At 42.1% G+C, this 21629-nt stretch overlaps 1 protein-coding gene across 2 annotated transcripts in view; it reads right to left on the bottom strand.

The window, feature by feature from the left end:
• Nucleotides 1-258: 258 nt before the first annotated feature.
• The window catches only part of ikzf4 (IKAROS family zinc finger 4), a 209904-nt gene continuing 188533 nt past the window's right edge, over nt 259-21629 (bottom strand). For both annotated transcript variants that reach the window (XM_080218119.1, XM_080218120.1), the window contains 3 exons: nt 10969-11118; nt 2719-2853; nt 259-1813 (listed from right to left, as the gene is read on the bottom strand). In XM_080218119.1, coding sequence (XP_080074245.1) covers nt 1089-1813; nt 2719-2853; nt 10969-11118 — 1010 coding nt within the window. In that variant the 3' untranslated portion in view covers nt 259-1088. The remainder of the gene's footprint in view (nt 1814-2718; nt 2854-10968; nt 11119-21629) is intronic.

Raw genomic sequence — 21629 nt, 5'->3', positions numbered from 1 at the left:
CAACAGGAATTTGACAAAGCTCACCACATGTATAGGAGGCAAGTGAACATGAACTATTGATAGGGTTTGAATTTATAACTACAATGACAAAAGAGGCACATTCACTACTACATTATTGGGTGTCTTCAAATAGTAGTTAAAAACTTTTATTCTTCTAAAAAGGTTAATCGCAACAATAAATCCCTCCCCTGCCAACCCCCCCTTCTGCCTCCCCTCTCTCCAACCCCTCTACCCCCTCCCCTATCCCACTCCCATAGTACTAGAGAATCTGGTTGGATACCTTAAACTGTGTAACAGACAAGTTACAATGCTCTGGGATTAATCCACAGGTTTTGAACTGGGACTTAGAAACAAAAAGAGTGAACAAGTCATATCTTTTGTCATAAATGTCAAAATTGCCAAGATGTTTAACTCAAATAGTTTAAGTCTTCAGCTCATTAATATTAAAAATGGACAATTGTGAAATCTTATACTCCAAAGACAAACGTCACTAATATGAAAACATAGGTGCTTCTCTTTGATTCAGGTCATTTGGATAAATTACTTTTATTTATCTAAGAGTTTATATGATGCTAAAAAGGTCAGTAAGAGTTACCAAATTACTCCCTTCAAAGTTACACATGGTCTTCAGGATTTAAGAACAATTGACCTCCCTGCTGTCTAGAAGGTTAAAAAGTTTGAGCCCATAACTAGACGCTTTGGTAAGAATAAAAATCTAATTTTCAATTTATCTCTATTAAGCAAAACACCCCTATACTGCCTTTTATACATAAATAAATCAGTGCTTGAAATAAAATGTACCATAATCTGAATTTTCATTAACTGGCATCAACCGTAAAATTGGGCTCCGAGAGATTGGACTGCTTTTCTGCACTAAAGTTCAATGAAATGGGTCAAAAGATGCAACAAAAAATCTTGATGGGGAACATATAGTTCTAATGGGAAAACAGAGCCAAATTTAACCCCAGTTTTTTCTGTAGATTAATCCTTGAAAACAATTATCTTGTCCAACCCTAGTAAGACCACCTCCTTCTTTTAAATGAAGCCAGCGCAAGGGGAGTAGAAAAGTGAAGTCCATGTGGCCCTCTCTAACTCACTTTGTGCTCTCCCCGGACAATGTGAGAGGAGAATTCGTACCGATCCTGGCTGTGGTGGCCGCAGATGTTGCACTCAAAAGGGTCTCTGAATCCATGGCAACCCATGTGAATGGTAAACATTACGTGGTCAAGAAAGAGAACCCGGCAGTGGTTACACTTATAGGCCTTAACTTGTTCTCCATCTTCATTTAAGACTCTTAGGACCTCTTTGGCTGAGCTTTGAGCTGCTTTGGCAGATGATGGGGGCTCCTGTGCCTTTGGGTCCTCTTTGGAATAGGCCGGGCTTTGCCTTGTGGCATAGTTACTAGGGAAAGTTTGGGCATTCCTGTCTTCATGGCTGCTTTCTGTATCTGTGGAATCATGGCAGCCATTGCTTGGAGACACTCCAAGCTCTACCAGTTGGTTTTTTGCTCTAGAATTCAGATGTTCTGGCATGTCTTCATGGCCTTCTGCTGCCTCTCGACTTCCCTGTGCCTCAGCTCGGCTGTGGATGGGATGTACATGGGAGTAGACAGCACTGATCACTGGTGTGATCTCCGGTGTACAACTGGTCATAGGGAGCCTTGGAGGCCTCATTGCTTCTGTTCCTAGATAGGACAGTGCACTGCCCAAATTCTGGTCCATGGGGTGAGGAGCCATCATCTCTACATCCTTCTCAAAATTGGAGTTCACCTCAAAGTGAACATCAGTTAGGTTGAGGCGTATGTGTTTATCACCTGGAAAGAAAGGATTAGGATTTAAAATCAGAACAAAGAGAAAATAAATCAGTAATAAAGAAAAATTAAAAGGTAAATTAGTTTACAATTATCCACTCAACCGCCTCCCCACCTTTACTCCCCAATTCTGTTAGAACAATATACTGTAAATAAAATCAGTATCAAAGTTAATCATTCTTGTTTCAGGAATTGTAACAATTGAAATTGTCATTTATCAATTTTATTACAATATCAGTTGTACACTTCAAAAGATGTTGCAATATTCATTCAGAAACATGTATGGCCTTCAAGACAACATCCTCTTGGCATTATATTGACCTAGTCAAAGTTCAGGATTAAGGATTGTCAAACTCTTGGATTGTTTGTTCCATCATCACAAGGTAGACAGCAGGAAAAGCATTTCTGAAATCACGAGCTTACAATTTTTGATCAGTGAAATATGGATTTGCCAAATTTAGATAGAGTCAGCAATCAACTTAAGGTTCTCTCAATCTGAAATTAAAAGAACAATGCATAAAAAGAAAATGGAGCCCAATATACAAACAAGAAGAAAATTCCATGACAAAATGAAATTTTTATTCCTTTGTCAAAATTTGCAATTTTTTTGAAAATTATGCAGCACACTCAGGTGCCATAATTCTGCAGAAAACAAAATCAATACAATATGCAGCCAGATCACCACAGTGGATTTATAGAAAAAGCACTAATTCCACCACCAACTACATCATCCAATTTGCTCCTTGTAGGATTAGGATCTTCCTTTAATTTCAAAATAGAGGAAAACATTTAAGTTGTCATGGGGACAAGTATGTGTAAGGACAAAGACATAGAAAAACATAGCTGTACAACAACCTAACCCTCCACTGTCTTTCTGGGGCATTAAAAAGAAACACAGAAACTCTTACCCACAAATTTCTGCGGAGTAGATCTTTTTCGTTTTGCAATGGTGTTAGCAAGCCTATCTATAAAAGAAGGCCTGTCAGGGGCTGGTTGAAGGATATGGTCAGGCATCACATCCATGTCACGATTCTCCTCCCCTGCTGATGAGAGAAAGCACCCTAAAATCTGGTGATCAACTGATGCATATTGTACAGGCAGCATTGGGAACAACAGTGGGAGTTGCTTTGAACCAGCTTTAGCGATCATTTTATACTGCACAAAAGTTTAAATGCTTGTTAACCAATTCACTTTGGCAACAAAAACAGAGCTCCAATACATTTTACGAGGCATTTTGCGCATTTGCGCCACAGTTAGAGACCAAACTGCCTACACTTCTATAGTTTTGCCAGCTCTCAAATGTAATTTTCCAGAAGGTGTCACACAAGCAGAATTCATTTTAGTTTTCTTTTGAGCATGGTGCAGGATATGAGATATGCAGATTGAACCCTAAACTACACTGAATGCACTCACAGCATTCACTCCATGTAGCATGCATTCTCAGTGCAGTTAAGGTCATCGATTTATCGTGTTTGAGTAGCGCCATGTCTTTAACTAGATATTTTTTAAAAAGTTATGGAGGTTGAACAAATAAGGAGAAGCCTCTGTTTGCACCAAGTTATTTTACAGTCACTCTTCAGGACATTAAATTGCCACCAAGTTTCAAAATGGAGAGGAAGAATATGAAAAGATTGGAATATCCAATTCCTACTGATACACCATGAATGCTACTTTATCACTGACCCCCCCCGACCCTGCCCAGGCCTTTCCAGTTTCCTCCAAAGCTGTGAATAAGACACTCGCTACAAATTTGAATTGGTCATGATCATTTTGCAGTTGTAGTGCAGTGTAATTCGTTCCAAAAGAAATCCAAAGTTTAATTCTCCCAGCAGATTGGTTAAGTCAGGTCCCAAGTTTGATTTCTGGTTTGGGGTGACAAGGGGGCATTGGGGGGGGCGGGGGGGCTGGTGGGTGGTGCGAGAGACAGAGAAGAGGACAGCCAGGGTTTCTGCTTCAAATCACAACTCCTGCATTGATTCACATAAAGAATGGCCAACTAGCAAAGCATTCAATGCTAGCCAGCACCCATAGAAGCATACTCTAGCAAGGAGTCAATTCTTTCAGAAATAGGTTGGGGAAAAGCAGGAAAATTGGGAGGGGATATACTGGATTTGAAATACACTGCGAACCAGAAGACTTGCGTTCAGGTAGCAAACAGATCTCTTATTTTCAGTATTTGACTATTAATTTGGTACTGCATAAGGAAACCAGTTAAAATATTAAATATATTAGTAATGGAAGACCTGATCCAAAGTCTTCAACACAGTTATACTTCATTTCACTTTACTGTTTACTCCAATTCAGGGATGTGGGGACTGTCCATCTTGACAGACACGAGGAAGGGTACACCCAGGTTGGGATGCCAATCCATTGCAGGATGCGTACACACACATACATGCAAACATCCAGGCGGCAATTTACTGTGACCAATCCACCTAACCTGCACATCTTTGGACTATAGGAGGAAACCGGAGCACCCAGGAAGAACATGCAAACTCCACACAGACCAGCACCCAAGACCAGAATCAAACCCAGGTCCCCGGAGCCATGAGACAGCAGTGTTAGCCACTGCACCACCATGCCACCTTAACATGGTTATACTGTAAAATAAGACAAAACAGAGCCACTGGATCCATTCAACAGCAGATATCGTTCTGTGTGATTGCTGTAATATCAAGTGTGCTCTCTATTCTGGTGCTGCAAGTTGATTCCAAATATCATTATCTCTCCCCTTCTCAACCCGCGCACCACCCAACCCACCCCTCCAATTAATTCTCTCCTGAAGGCACCATCTCATGCCCCGATACGGTGGCCACCACATGTAGGCACTGGGGGAACTTGCTCCTTCTCTACATATTTTATTCATATTTCAAAGACAAAATCCCACCACGTAACTTATGTATATTGATAAAGGCAGCACTCCATACGTCATCCAAGTGACTACTTTTTATGTGTAAGCCTAGATTGACTATCATGGGGGCATGTTACTGCCTTTAACCACACAGAGGTTTGCAAAGTTACTGAATAGTAATCAGAAGCGGGAACCATGATGGATATTTCCATGTCCTAAATGAGGGTAAAAAGCTGAATGATTTAAGCTGTACCATTAGGTGCAAATACCATATTATAGTTGAGTCAGTTGGCGCTATCATTTTTGTTTGATTTTGTGGCTTCCTTTAGGCTTGCATAAAACGAAAGTTAAAACAACATGGTATGTGTCCTAAGTTTAATGATCAGCTGTAAAGTGCCACCAGGCAGCAGGGATACGAACCTAACTATTTGACTTCTACTTGGAGTTAAGAAAGCTTTAACAGAGCTACTCTGAAAGGTCTGCATTTTTAGAGCTGGTAAACAGCAAACAAGTGGTGACTTGATTCCATGAAAACCAGCAATATAGCATTGCAATTAAACCAATCTCAGAGTACAGCAATCTCAAAATGTACGTTTTATATGCAGAAATTGAGTAAGGCTCAGTAGATATAAACTCCGCAAAGAAAGATATACAAGAAAACCAGTGTGAGCTATCGCAAAGTGAAACTCTACTCATTCACTAGACTATGCTATTTCGCAGATTCCCAAACATTACATTATTGCAAGAGTTCACTAGTATTAACACAAAAATTAAGCCACTGCATTTTTGAGTATTGGAAATAAGATACTAAATCTACTGCATAAATAGTTGTGAGCTTGCATTTGTGGAAGTACCACAGCCCTAAAATTACTGTTTGTGACATGAGCATACAAGACAAAGTGAAATGGTTAATAACTCTGTTAAAACAGCATATAAAGGAATATCATGATTAACTCATTTACCTCAAAAAATGTTCTTAGGATGTTGGCAACGCTGGCAAGGTAGCATTTATCATTTAGTCATAGTAGCCCTCAACACATCAAGGATCTGTTCTTGGAGACTGGAGTTATGTGTAAATAAGACTGGATAGGGGTGGCAGGCCCCTTCCTGACATCAGTGGATCAGTTGCTTTTACAACAATCTGATCATTTCTTTTCCTGATGGCAGCTCACAATTTACTGAATTCATTCTCAAAATGCTATGGTGGAATGTGAACTCATCACCTCCGGGTTACTAATCAAAGCCATAACCACAACATTACAGGACCCCCAGATAAAATCGCAAACAGTAATTTCTAGGCTTAGGCAAAGTCTTGTTTGGTGTATTCAACCACACAGAGCATAACCTTTTATAGTTCATCTGAACAATTACTTATGCAGCATCACACTTCACTATTTATTGTCTCTTGCTAGCAATACAAGCAATGCCCCATTCCCTCATTAAGAGAGTGAATGGACAAGCTAACATGCTCTCAAGTCTTGATGTACAAATGGCCCAGTATGACATTAATACTTGTGCTCCCATGGGAAATGCCTGGAAATCGGTAATGCCTCATATTGGAGTGAGTCATAGGCAAAGAAAAATGACCTACCTTAAACAGTCTTCATCATTCTGCGCATGATAGCATCTCTCACACACCAAAGGAACTTTGTCCAATCTGGATTGGTCCTGGCAATCACACTTCCTTGGATTATGACATAATTGAGAGTACCCCTCATGTGACATCTTGCTCCCACACTGTACAAAATGTCCAGAACCTGTGCAATAATTCTGTTCTTTTGACCTGTAGTAACCTAAGCAAAAAAAATCCCCAAAATATCCCCAACCATAAAAACAAAAAAATTGTGGAGATGGTGGTGCACAAGGAATGCTGAAGATCCTACAAAGTTCATTTTATTTAATTTAGGCACAAACCACAAGATTCACATTAAAGCACCACCAACTTAAGATCGGGAAAGGCCCTAGCTGCAATGCTGCAAGTTCACAGAATCAAAGAACACTACAGTGCAGAAAGAGGCCCTTCAGCCCATCGAGTCTGCACCAAACACAATCCCACCCAGGCCCTACCCCCATATCCCTACATATTATACCCACTAATCCTGCTAACCTACGCATCTCAGGACACTAAGGGGCAATTTCTTAGCATGGCCAATCAACCTAACCTGCACATCTTTGGACTGTGGGAGGAAACCAGAGTACCTGGAGGAAACCTACGCAGACACGAGGAAAATATGCAAACTCCACACAGACAGTGACCCGAGTTGGGAATCGAACCCAGGACCCTGGAACTGTGAAGCAGCAGTGCTAACCACTGTGCTGCCCAGTACTGCTATCAAAACAGATCCAAGAAATAGCTAGATGTAGACTAAATCTGAAAAGTATCATCTGATAAATATGCAAAGAGCAGACCAAATAGCTAGCCTACTAACACTGCCAATGAAAAGCTTTGGAAGTAACACTAATTTACAGGTATGAAGCTTAAAATAGATTTGTGGTGGGTCCACCAGATCATGAAGGACCACTTTAACATTCCAGTTAGGAAAAAGAGGAAGGTTATCTGGATGCAACTTCCAGAAAGTGATAAAAAAAACTAGACCCAACTTTGACAGATGAGGCTACATGTGCTCATCTATACTTGAGACCCGCTCAAAGCAATCCAGACAATCAGAAGCATGAATCTCTCAAGTGATAGTGAGGGTAAAACTAGCTGCACATAGAAATTTACAACAGAAAAGACTGTTCACCATATTGTTTCTGTGCTGGTTTTATACCGTAACATAGGTCTATATCTTCCTCTGCTTGAAAATTTATCATTTTTCTCCTTAAAGGATATAAGATATGTGCCTCAAACACTCCCTCTTGTAAAATATTCTATGTGTCAACAACTCCGAGTAAAGAACTTTCATGAACTAATTTCCTTTTTATTAAATGATACACGCATCCCTAGTAAAGCAGCATTTGCTCCAAGGGCATTTAGTCAACTAGATAGTTTGAAACACAAGTTTGCTAGCTCCAAAGGACGTAGATGAACTAGTTGAGTTCTTGCAAGGATCCTGCAGCTCTCACATTCGTTTTCTGGTGTATGCCCACAAACTGCCAAAGATATTGATTATCTGCTGGACTACCTTCTGGCAATTTAAATGCATCAGTCAGTTGTTTAAATATGGTACTATAATCAAATTTAACTTCTTAGGATTTGGTTGTTTCCCAAAATCCAAAAATGGAGTAAAGGCCACAATAAAGTAATAGGAGCAAAATCTTGCAACAAGAATGATGTATTTTCTCTTGCAAGTGGATATTCAAATTGTTTAAAGTTTTTCTCCCTGATTCACAATATGATCCAATGCTTAAAATTATATTGACTGGCCCAGGCAAATTCAACAGCCTTGAATTAATAAAATGGAAAATGTCTCCCTAACCAGTCCCAATAAGTATTTTGTACCTGATTCAGGACAGTTAGAGAGACATTTTCCATATTATTAATTCAAGGCTGTTGAATTTGCCTGGATGTGGAGATGCCAGCATCGGACTGGGGTAAACACAGTAAGTCGTCTCACAACACCAGGTTAAAATCCAACAGTTTTATTTGGTAGCACAAGCCACTAGCTTTCAGAGAGCTGCTTCTTCATCAGGTGAGTGGGAGTTCTGTTCACAAACGGGGCATATAAAGACACAAACTCAATTTACAAAATAATGGTTGGAATGCGAGTCTTTACAGGAAATCAAGTCAAAGGTACAGACAATGTGAGTGGAGAGAGGGTTAAGCACAGGTTAAAGAGATATGTATTGTCTCCAGACAGGACAGTTAGAGAGATTTTGCAAGCCCAGGCAAGTCGTGGGGGTTACAGATAGTGTGACATGAATCCAAGATCCCAGTTGAGGCCATCCTCATATGTGCAGAACTTGGCTATCAGTTTCTGCTCAGCAACTCTGCCCTGTCATGTGTCATGAAGGCCGCCTTGGAGAACGTTTACCCGAAGATCCGAGGCCGAATGCCTGTGACCGCTGAAGTGTTCCCCAACAGGAAGAGAACATTCTTGCCTGGTGATTGTTGAGCGGTGTTCATTCACTTGTTGTCGTAGCATCTCCCCAATGTACCATGCCTCAGGACATCCTTTCCTGCAGCGTATCCTCTCGACAATGTTGGCCGAGTTGCAAGAGTATGTACGTGGTGGATGGTATTCTCACGTGAGATGATGGCATCCGTGTCGATGATCCAGCATGTCTTGTAGAGGTTGCTGTGGCAGGGTGTATGGTGTCGTGGTCACTGTTCTCCTGAAGGCTGGGTAGTTTGCTGTGGACAATGGTTGTGCGGTTGTTTGAAGGCAAGTAGTGGGGGTGTGGGGATGGCCTTGGCGAGATGCTCGTCTTCATCTTGCCTGGGCTTGCAAAATCTCTAACTGTCCTGGTTGGAGACAATACACATCTTTAAACTTTGCTTAACCCTCTCTCCACTCACATTGTCTGTACCTTTAAGACTTGATTACCTGTAAAGACTCACATTTCAACCATTATTTTGTAAATTGAGTTTGTGTCTTTATATGCCCTGTTTGTGAATAGAACTCCCACTCACCTGATGAAGGAGCAGCGCTCTGAAAGCTTGTGGCTTGTGCTACCAAATAATATCTGTTGGACTTTAACCTGGTGTTGTGAGACTTCTTACTGAATTTGCCTGGGCCAGTCAATAATTAAGAGGCTGACTGTTATTCTCATTAGTCCCAATAAGTGCTTTGTACCTGATTTAGGACAATGAGAATAACAATCAGCGTCAACAATTTTTTAAAATCAATGACGATTTTTTAAAATCGATGACTATCAATGATATTTATCAATGTTTTTTCAATAATGATTATTTATCAATGATTCGAGTACACTCAATCTTTGCTGACAAATCTATTTTTTTTTCCATCATCTGTCTGGTAACTGGAATGAGGTTGGGTGAAAAGTCTCGTATACACAATCCCCCTCATGCAGCCAAAGATTAGCACTATATAAAGGAATTGCTCTCCTGAATGATAAAGCAAGACTTAACATAACTCATGCTGACCTTTTTTTCCCCGTTTGGCTAAGTATTGCCAGATTTGTTAAAAATTGGTGCCATTACGATGGTTCACAAATTCAAGGAAATTATGCCACAAGTGACTCATGGCATTAAATAGCCCATAGCATAATTTTTCTGGGACTTGTATGCTATTGTAAAGACCCTTGCTTAAAAAAAAGTTGAAAAGCTAATTACACCACACTCCCTCCACTCTGTCCAGATTAAAATCAACAGCGACATTAAGTCTGCTGAATTAATGCTATTGTGATTCCAACAGCCACTTAGATCATTACATACAGCAGAACTGGAGGGTTCAGAATCAGTAAAAGCAATCGTTCAGCATGTTGCCTGAGGATAGGACTTCTTAGAACTTTCTTTAAATCTAAGTAAAATAAGTGCTTTTACAGCTAGGCATGTCCCAATTTCGCTCAGACTTATATTTTATTAATATATAATTATTATATATAATTAAATATATAACATATAATTAATAATTATTGAGCTTGCATACCAAACATAAATTACAACCAGAAATAAAATATGGTTAGGGATCATATGCAGCTCCTGAAATACCCCAATACATTTGAGTGCCTACTTAATATAGATTTATATTATGGTTGCAATATAAATTCATCAAATTAAATCCAATCCAGACATATTGTGACCCATCCTCTCATTATTGGATTTGAGCCCTTGCGCAGAATCAAGTCCCTGTTAAAACATAGTCTTGTTCAGCATTAGGACCTGATACCCTCAGCCGTGCATCAGACGTTGACTGCGCTGCTGATTTACTCCTTTGCTAACATATTCCAATTACATTTCCAGCAAATTGTGGGTGGGTTTTCCACTGAAGGTGATCAAAGTTTAACATGGCATTTGTTAATTGGATTATTGGGCAGATCCTGAGCCTTGATACAGAGTTTTATATACAGAAGGCTTGTCACGAGAGGTAATGCTGATGATGCCATTTAACTTGAACTTGATTTCCCAGAACCAATCTTGTAAAACTAAATTCTAGATTGGACAAGTTCCTGGGGGGTGTGAACGATACCTGAATAACAAAACACACTTTTGCAAACATCAAATACACAGCAGTGTGTCTGAGTAATGCGCAGCTAATCAGATAACTATGCAACACTATTATTATCATTAGGAAAAGCCACTGCTAGTTATACTCTCACTATCTGTTTCACCATCCTGAAGTAATTGTGGCACTGCTATAGTGCTTGCTGCCCTAGACCAACTATGACACTGGTGGTTACAGACCTTGCTGAGTAGACGGCTGTGGAGGCTCAGTATTCAGACTCTGTAGGTAGTTGTGACAGCGCTCCTTGTGCTCCTCCAGTGAACTCTGCTGCTTGTAACTCCGACCACAGTAATTACATTTGTAAGGCTTGCCAACAGTGGGAGAGGAGACTAGAAAGAGACACAAATTGTCTGATAAGCATTAGGTTATTCAAGGTGTTAGGTATCAAATCTATGATGCTGCATTGAATTGGATACATGAAATTCAAAACAAAATGCTGGAAATATCAAACACTATGTGAGGTTAATATTCCATGCAAAATCCCTTCATTTCTGTACATGTTTTCTTTCAGATTTCTACCATTTTCAGTTTTTCCATCCGTTACAGTGCATGACCCTAGTACAGTTTTTGCAAGCCACTACAATTCCGATATGGATATCACATGGATAGAAAGTGCCCCCTGCAACAATACTGATTTTTTTTTTACAGGTTAACAAGCAGTTTGTTAGAACAAATGGTATGTATAGAAAAAAAACCGATGGTAAATAATTTGTTCACAAAGTAACTCAATGTGAAGAGCTACATCTGTACAAATTAAACTGACTGTTAAATCATTGTGCTTAGTAATGTACGATCCAAGAATTAAAAATACAAGGCTGTGATATTTATGGAAGTGTTTGCATAAATGGGACCATGCACCCATTGCATCTTTCAGATAACTTAAATAGGTAATAGTGAAACAGAACAGAATCGGAGAGCAAAGGTACATTCAATACTTGACACATCAAAAAGTAGGTTGAATGTATAATATGGCTACTGGGTCAGTAGAGTACAAATCAAACGTCTTCAGAGAGATCAAGGAGAACAAGACAGGATAACACATCTAGTCACAGAGGATACGTTTTGGGACTAGATTGGGGCCATCTCAGCGCTTGTAGGAAATGCAAAAATGCACTTGCAGAAATTCAAATCAGAGGATGTGCAAAAGATGGGCATGGATTTGGGAGGCAAAATTGGTCCAGAATTTGTGGTTGTGGTGACTGCAAAACTGTCAAGATTGGCTGTCATCTCTGTGCAAAGCTGATAGCAACCCACAGTGTCCACACACGCGCAGTTAAATGTGAATATCCCAAAGGTTGCTGTTGGTAATAGCTTGCTCCTCTTTAAGATGCACTACTGCAGTTTCCGCAGAATCAGTCTGCACATAATCAATGATTTAATAAGAACTTCAACTTAACGTACTACTTCCACTGTAAAAGCCATTTAAAAATTTAAATTTGTTTAATGAGGTATTCTTAATTGGCATACTAAGCCATATTTACTAATTGATCACCTTCCTGGTCCTGAAAAATGCAGTCTAGAAGTCTGGAGTGTCATTCTTACATTCCATGACAAAAATTTAATATAATTTTTGAAGTACTAATTTATCTTATTTGAAGTTTTTGATATTTCAGTTTGAACTCTAACCCATGTGTACGTGGCTGAATTATTTTACAGAAAGAAAAATAATGATTAAAAAGTGAATGATCAAAGTTTCTGTTTTCACAGTTTGCTCCAAGAATTCTTGAGATTGGCTGCTGAGCCGGATTGATGACTTCACTGTTCCTGGACCCTAGTCTCTCCCAAAAATGGCACCAGAATGAAATCGACAGCCAAATAGTGGAAATCAATGTCACAGAGTCCATTAAATCTTTCTGGGCAGTGGCAAAGGGACAGTGCTTGCAAAGTTTGGGTTGCTGCTTTCAAGGACTTCAGAGGATAGGGAGCTTGAAGATAGAATGGAACGGAATGTTACAAGGACAGAGTAGTCAAGGGTAGGTTTTTTTTTCTGGCGGTGATGATAAGCATTTTGAAAGGCAGGAAACATTACCTGAAAAGGTGAAATCATTTATAATGTCAGTGAGCGTGAAAGCCAGAAAGGCAAGGTGGATGGTCAGCGGTTTAGTGGCAATATTATTAGTGGAGAAGGTCTTATCGACAAATTAGGCTTGGAGAGGTTACGAGAGAAGACAAGAAAATTGCAGGTTTGGAACTAGGGCAGGGGTGAGATTTAGGTCAGTTGGAAAGGGACTTAACAGAGGCAGCTGAGCAGATGGTCTCAATCTAAGTAAGAAGTCTCACAACACCAAGCTAAAGTCCAATAAGTTTATTTGGTATCACAAGCTTTCGGAGCACTGCTCCTTCATCTGGTGAGTGAGCTCACCTGATGATGGAGCAGCACTCCGAAAGCTCGTGATGCCAAATAAACCCGTTGGACTTCAGCTTGGCATCGTGAGATTTCTCCCTGTGCCCACCCTAGTCCAACGCCGGCATCTCCACATCAATCTAAGTGGTGAACTTGTCAATGAATTCCGTGCACTGTTAGAGAGGAGGGATGAAGGGGATAAGGTGATGGGTGTCTGCGGAGAAGCAGCAGCTGGGGATTAGCCAGTATGATTCTAGGGTAGTGGATGATTTTAATAGAGGCCCAATAACATGAGATGTGGTCCAGCATGGTGGAGGGCTAAAACAATTTTGCAACAGATACTGATCACTAAATGTAATTCTTGAGTTGACTTGTTAACTCTTTTCCCCACAGAAGCAGTTCCTGTTTGTATAGCTTATCCAACATTATCACTATCCTTCAGTTTTTAACAAACTGAAATTAACTTTAGTCACTGAAAGCAGCAGCTCATACAAAAGTGAAGAGTGAAGTGGAAAAACATTTCAGACACAAACATTATGAAAGAAAAGTGGCATTAATTTCCTTCGCTGTAGTCAGTGTACCATACTCAATATAGTTCCAAAGAAATACTAATCTCTGTTACAAGCAGTCAAGCTGCTTTCAGTGATTAGCGCTTCCACCACCAAACTTCTTACCCTACCTTCAAATACAGATTCAATTGGTGTGGCCGGTAAACTGCTCTCAAACACCTATATTAGTAAAGAAACATAGGCATGTATGGGGTGTCAGGGAGAGGTAGTACCTTTGGTGGGGGAACATGTCGCGTCCTTTGAGGGCGGTTTGTCCATCCTTTGTCCCCACCTGGCACTCAGCTCTCACCTGTGGCTCCCCATAGCTGTTTGCATGCGACAGCGGCCTCACCCCGGGCAATGGCCTCGACAAGCCGGCTAAACCAGGTGAGGGTAGCCGACAAGTCTCAACCCTTGGTGAGATAGGGAGATGTCTATCCCAGCATGTGAAGACAGAATCCGGCGGATTGAGCGGACGAGACCAACGGAAGATCCAGTGGTCAAGAAGGCGGTCTCTGTAAGTATCATGGAATGTGAAGAGCAGGACAAGACACAGAAGACATCCTGGTCATCCACTGCACCTAGTCCCACCTCCAGCCGTCTTGGCTCTTGTCTTGCCACTGGATCGAGATGGGAACTGGGAAGAGAGTGAGGCTGATGCTGCGCAACTCTCCCTCACTTTAATCCAAATCAAGCGCTAGTTTCGACACCATCATCATCAGTGTCCTGTTCAACCCTTGAAGTCCTGTGGCGATGGGCGAGCAATGAAGATGCAGGTGTGGTTACACTGGGAGCTGTAGTCACGGACCTGCACGCAGGTGACTCAGGTCTAATGGTTGTTTTCCGCTGACCAAAGCAGCAGTGGAACTCGGCGTCTACCTGGGCGACTGAGCAGTCCTCTTCAGGAACGCACTGCTCACCTCCGTAGAATGAGGAAGGGGCTAGAAAAGGTGCTCTAAACATTGCCCGCTTCACTACACCTTGACCAGTTTACTGCGGCTGGCGGGGATCCCATCTTGCGGTCGAACAAACAAAATAAAACACAAGGTGACACCACTCACCATTGGCACTTGGAATGTGCGCACGCTTTTGGACAACCCTACAGCAGACAGACCAGAGAGAAGAACAGCCTTAGTTGCCAGAGAGCTTGCAAGATGCAACATTGACATGGGCGGTATGGTAGCACAGTGGTTAGCACTGCTGCTTCACAGCTCCAGGGACTTGGGTTCGATTCCCGGCTCGGGTCACTGTCTGTGTGGAGTTTGCACATTTTCCTCATGTCTGTGTGGGTTTCCTTCGGGTGCTCCGCTTTCCTCCCACAGTCCAAAGTTGTGCAGGTTAGGTTGATTGGCCATGCTAAAAATTGTCCCTTAGTGTCCTGAGATGTGTAGGTTAGAGGGACTAGTGGGTAATATATGTAGGGATATGGGAGTAGGGCCTGGGTGGGATTGTGGTCAGTGCAGACTCGATGGGCCAAATGGCCTCTTTCTATACTGTAGGATTTCTATGATTTCAATGACATTGCAGCCCTGAGCGAAACTCGATAGTCTACCCAAGGGTGTGAATGACCGGCTTATGACATTACAGCTTCCGCTACAGAACAGAAGTCAAGCCACCCTGATCAGCACCTGTGCCCCCACAATGAACAACCCAGACGAGATGGAAGACAAGTTCTACGAAGAATTAGACCCCTATTATCAGCAGTGAGCAGTATCGACAAGCTGATCTTGCTTGGCGATTTCAATGCAAGAGTAGGGTGTGACTCTGCAATCTGGCAGGGAGTCGTTGGGAGACACGGAGCGGGCAAGTGTAACAGTAACAGCCTACTCTTAATGAAGACCTGTGCAGCGCACGACCTCCTCATCACCAACACAACCTTCCGTCTGCCTACCCGTAACAAGACCTCCTGGATGCACCCCCAGTCTAAGCATTGGCATCTTATCGACTATGTCATTGTCAGGAGAAAAGACAGGCAGTATGTCAGAGTAACCAAGGCCACATGTGGTGCTGACTGCTGGACAGATCACAGGCTCATTGTCTCCAAAATGAGGCTCAGCATCAGACCCAAGAGGTGACCACAAGGAAGCAAGGTTATGAAAAGAATCAATGCAGCCAAGCTAAAGAACACCACCATAGCTTCAGCACTGGCTGAAGACTTCGAAATCAAGCTTGCTGACCTACACCTCGCTGGCAGCGCTGAGGACGACTGGGAACGCTTCAGGGATGCTATCCATACATCTGCACTGAAGATGCTTGGGCCCTCTACCCGCAGGCAGCACAATTGGTTTGATGAGAATGATGAGGAGATACAGGCTCTACTTGTTGAAAAGCACCACCTCCATCAGGCCTGTCAGAATGACCCATCTTCAGCTGCCAAGAAAAATGCGTTTACCAGTGCTCGCAGGACAGTCCAGAATAAACTGCGTAAAATGCAGGATGCCTGGCTGAGCGCCAAGGCAGATGAAATACAGGGATGCACCGACAGAAACAACTTGAAATGGTTCTATGAAGCCCTCAACTCTCTCTACAGACCTCAATCTCTCAAGAGCTCCCCCCTTCTGAGTACAGATGATACAACTCTCATTACAGAGAAGGCTCAGATCCTGCAGAGATGGGCTGAACACTTTGAAGCTGTCCTCAACTGAACTTCATCTATTAATAATAAGGCAATAGATAGGAATCCCCAGTTTGATAGCAACAGCGCCATGGATGACCCACCAGTAGTAACCAAAGTCACGAAAGCTGTCAGCCAGCTATTCAGTGGCAAAGCCCCAGGGGCAGATGCCATACCTGCAGAGATCTATAAAGGTGCTGGTCCTGCACTTATCGAGAAGCTCACTGCGTTGTTCCAGTCCTTTTGGAAGCAAGGATCCATTCCTCAGGAACTTAAAGATGCTTCCATCGTACACCTCTACTAGAGGAAGGGCAATTGACAAATACGCGACAACCACTGAGGAATCTCGCTGCTCTCCATCACAGGAAAAACCCTCGCAAGAGTCCTGCTAAATCACTCATCTGGAGCTGGATCTGCTTCCAGAGTCACAGCGTGGCTTCCGCAAAGGTTGTGGAACTACTGACATGATTTTTGCTGCCAACTTCAGAAGTGTCAGGAGCAGAACTGCGAGCTCTACACAACCTCTGTTGACCTTGCGAAAGCCTTTGACACTGTCAGCTGACATGGCCTGTGGAGGATCATGTCAAAGTGCGGCTGCCCCCCAAATTCATTCAGATGGTACACCAGTTCTATGATGGCATGATGGCCAGAGTACTGGATGGCAGAGAATCCTCTGAGGCATTCCCAGTCATCTATGGCGTCAAACAGGGCTGTGTGCTCGCACGCACACTGTTCAGCATGATGTTTACTGCCATGCTGAATGATGCCTTCCAGGACAGTGTTGATTGAATCAGCCTCAAGTACAGAGTGGATGGGAAGCTTCAAGCTATTTCCAAAGTGAAAGAGGCCATTCTGAGAGATTTCCTCTGTGCTGATGACTGCGCCCTCTATGCCGGCTCACAGCCAGAGATGCAAGTCAATATGGACAAATTTTCCATGGCTTGTGACAACTTTGGACTCACCACCAACATTAAAAAGACTGAAGTCATGCACCAGCCTGCTCCTCATGCACCGTACACAGAACCCATAATCACAATCAAAGGGCAGAAACTACAGGCAGTGGACCAGTTCATTTATCTTGGCAGCACCCTCTCCCAAGCAGTGACTATTGATGCAGAAGTTAATTGCAGAATAGCAAAGGCAAGTTCTGCTTTCGGTAGACTGTGCTCCACTGTATGGGAACGTCGAGGAATCAGCTCAGCAACAAAACAAAGTCTACAGCGCCGTGGTACTCACTACCCTCCCTGTACGCCTGTGAAACATGGACTGTGTATCGAAGGCATGCAAGACAGCTCAATCATTTCCACATGACTTGTCTTCGCAGAATATTACGCATCCGAAGGCAAGACAAAGTACCAGACACTGAAGTTCTCTCTAGAGCAAGTCTACCATCAGTCCGCACACTGCTGATGAGCGCGCAGACCTGGTGGGCAGGTCATGTCATCCGTATGTTAGACGAGCGCATACCCAAGCAGCTCCTTTTTGGGGAACTCTCTGCTGGACGACGCTCGCACAGAGGGCAGAAGAAACGTTTCAAAGACACACTCGAGGCCTCCCTGAAGTCACTTGACATTGATACGACTACCTGGGATACGCTGGCACAAAACCGCCCTACCTGGCACTGCCTCATCCACAAAGGCTGTCAAGCTCACGAAGCAAGGTGTATTGCTGAAGCACAACTTAAGCGCGAGCTGCGCAAGTCCAGAGCCACCAGAGCGACAACTACAGTGTCTACACAAGTCTGTCCAATATGTGCCAGGACATTCCGTGCCTGAATTGGCCTGTTGCTATCAAACTGGGAAGTTCATCTTCGGACACACAGCAACCAGCCTCAAAATGACTAATAGTGTCGAGGTCCTCATCGATGACGATGGACGAACAACATAGTAAAGAAACATGCATATCCTTGACCGTCCATCTCAGATGCATCTGAAATACAGCAAGCATGTATCAATTTCCTCTCACTGCTCCCTGTGTAATTATGTCATCTTCAGTGTCCTGGATCCTTATGCACCAGTTTGATTTACCACTTTATACCACAGATGCCCCAATTCTTCCCACTCCACACACCTATTATCCAATCAACAACACTATAGCACAAAGAATTAATGGGACTATGGCTGGAATATTGATGCACTTTCATCAAAACCAGCTGAGCAATGTCACTATGATGATCCCCCACGTTACTTGGTTAATGTTCAACAGCAAAAGTTGCCCTAGTTAAATCACGTTCTTGTATCTTACACAAATAATTGTTCTAATTTCAATTGTGAATTAGGGAGTGTTCGCAACTGCAGTCAATTGAAGCTGCAGAATAAAAGCCAACAGCACCAGGGAGCACTGCAGTGTTATATTGGCTGTACCAGTTCATTTTTAAAACAAAGTCACTGTGGAGTGAGCACACCTAAGTAGCTTTGCTTTGTACAGCGTGAATACTCTTGGCTGGAGAATTCCAAAATCCTGCCTCTCAGCTGACTTATGCTGCATGCACTTTGCAGAACAACTTCTAGGAATGCTTCAATAAGGTAACTGCAATTCCTGATGTAGATGCAAAATTTATACTTTAAACCAGTTTCTACAGTGTTAGATCTAGATTGAAAAAAAACAGACGTCCATTTTAAAAGTTTAACCTGAACTAGCTTTTCTCCCCCCACTTGGGTGGTGGCTGTGGTGGAGAGGAAAGATAATAGAGGTTAAGAACTTTAATGAACACAGTTATTCATCTCTCCTCTTCTGCTCTGTCAATACCATTTGTCACTCTGTACATAGAGTCACTGAGATTTACAGCATGGAAACAGGCCCTTTGGCCCAACTTGTCCATGTCGCCCAGTTTTTACCTCTAAGCTAGTCCCAATTGCCCACATTTGGCCCATATCCCTCTGTACCCACCTTATCCACGTAACTGTCTAAATGCTTTTAAAGAGACAAAATTGTACCCACCTCTGCTACTGCCTCTGACAGCCTGTTCCAGACACTTACCACTCTCTGAAAAAATTGCCCCTCTGGACCCTTTTGTATCTCTCCCCTCTCACCTTAAACCTCTAGTTTTAGACTCCCGTACCTTTAGGAAAAGATGTTGACTATCTAGTTGTTCTATGCCCCTCATTATTTTATAGACCTCCATAAGATCACCCCTAAACCTCCTATGCTCCAGGGGAAAAAAGTCCCAGTCTATCCAGCCTCTTCTTATAAGTCAAACCATCAAGTCCTGATAGTATCCTAGTAAATCTTTTGTGCACTTTTTCTAGTTTAATAATAACCTGTCCATGATAGGGTGACCAGAACTGTACACAGTATTCCAAGTGTGGCCTTACCAATGCCTTGTACAACTTCAACAAGATGTCCAAACTCCTGTATTCAATGTTCAGACTGATGAAACCAAGCATGCTGAATGGCTTCACCACTCTGTCCACCTGTGACTCCACTTTCAAGGAGCTATGAACATGTACCCCCAGATCTTTGTTCTGTAACTCTCCCCAACGCTCGACCATTAACTGAGTAAGTCCCTGGTTCAGCAAAATGCATCACCATGTAGACTCCTTTGCAACCCTTTCAAAGACGTACATTCAAAATAGAATACTAATGTAGGGAGTGGCACCACTTTTGGGGAAATGGTCAATTTTACATACTCTTATTCACATCAGAAATTCTTTAGACAATTCTGTACTACATACTATCTTACCTGCTCTTTTAACAGTTAAGTTTACAAGCCAAATGCTCATTTTTTTTAACCTTAGTTTATGTTGTCTTTTCCTAGCTAGATTGCAGTTCAGATTTGTATCTCCTGCAATTATCCTCATCTTAACAAGAGAAACAAAATCCAATTACATGTGCAATAGACTCAATAGGATAACAAACCCAGTTGAATTTAACAGGTTTAGAAACACAACTATCTCCTCCCCCGAAGGTGGTGCAGCATGTTCAGGGACCGTGAGGCATAATTCATTCTTCCCAGTGAACCTTCAGCAGAGACATTGATCTGGACCCAGATGAAAAGAGAGATATTTACTCCCTGCCCCCCTCTCTCTCTCCTCCCACTTTCCTTCACAACACAAGAGCAAAAGGAAAGGAAGTATAAGCAGGTCCATCAGTACCTGCAAAAAAAAAACAAGACTATGCTTTCTACTACAAGTCTCTTTGTCAGTAGTGTATTTCATTGCCCATATTTGGCATTTTTCTCTTCCACACCACCATCCCCATAAATGGGCAAACTTTTAAATGTGATAAAGCAATTAAATTAGATTTTAAAATGTAAATTACTGTGATAGTTACTATTTACAAACTTTCATTAAAACTAGAGATGAATATGTGACTCAGTCTGGTGTGGGAGAAATTCATGGGGCACTGGCATCAGTACTGGGTAAAGTGGAGGCTGCAGTGGTGAGATGGTCTGCACCTGAATCATGCTCGGACTAGTGTTCTTCTAGTGAGCTGCATAACTAGTGAAGCAGAGAGGGCTTTAAACTAAATAGTGGGGACAGTGGATCCCATTTGAGAAGATGGTGTAAATCAGTAGAAACAGGCAAGAGGGAAAGGTATTAGTGTCTGAAATAATAAACAGATTGTGACAGGAAGAGACAGGGAGCAAGTCTAAGAGTAAGCCAGCAGAAGAAGCTGAAGGTTACAAAAATAATAGGACAAAACTAAAAGGCTCTGGATCTGTAGCATTTAAAACAAAACAAATGAACTGACAGCTGTAATTGAAATAAATAAGTACGATCAGATAGCCATTACAGCAGCATGGCTGCAAGATTACATAGATTCGTACCTGAATCTTAAAAAATGTGACATTTAGAAAGGATAGGAAGCTAGGAAAAGCTGGAAGGGTGGCTCTCAATTAATAGTGGTATTAGCATAATAAAGGGATGAAGTACCAGTGGGGGACCATTTTGGGAATAGTAATCATAGTTAGGTTTAGTATCATTATGGAAAATGTCAGACATTCATAAAGAAATTGAAAGAATCATCAGCTAGTGCCCAAATTGTGAAACCCAACAGTCATTGCCACCATGGACAAATATGCACCCATGGGAACAGCCAGAAAGGCCATGAGCAAGATGACACAGATTTTGCAGGTTGCTTCTTGGGACATATGTTTCTCATTTTGATTGATGCACATTCCAAATGGTTGGATGTCCAATTCATGATGAAGACCACAATGACCACAGTCACCATTGATAAGTTGAGGCAGACTGTTGACATCCATGGCATCTGAGGTCTTAATGTCAGACAATGGCACAGCATTTACAGCAAATGAAATTCAGAAATTTGAAAGTCAAACCTTATTCGACATGTTTCCTCAACATCTTATCACCCAGCTTCCAATGGGTTAGT

This window comes from Carcharhinus amblyrhynchos, chromosome X (genome assembly GCF_965287045.1).
Source record: "Carcharhinus amblyrhynchos chromosome X, sCarAmb.v2.hapA, whole genome shotgun sequence".
NCBI classification, from domain to species: domain Eukaryota; kingdom Metazoa; phylum Chordata; class Chondrichthyes; order Carcharhiniformes; family Carcharhinidae; genus Carcharhinus; species Carcharhinus amblyrhynchos.
Note: the sequence above shows the minus strand (reverse complement) of the source record. Positions and strands in the feature narration are given on the sequence as shown.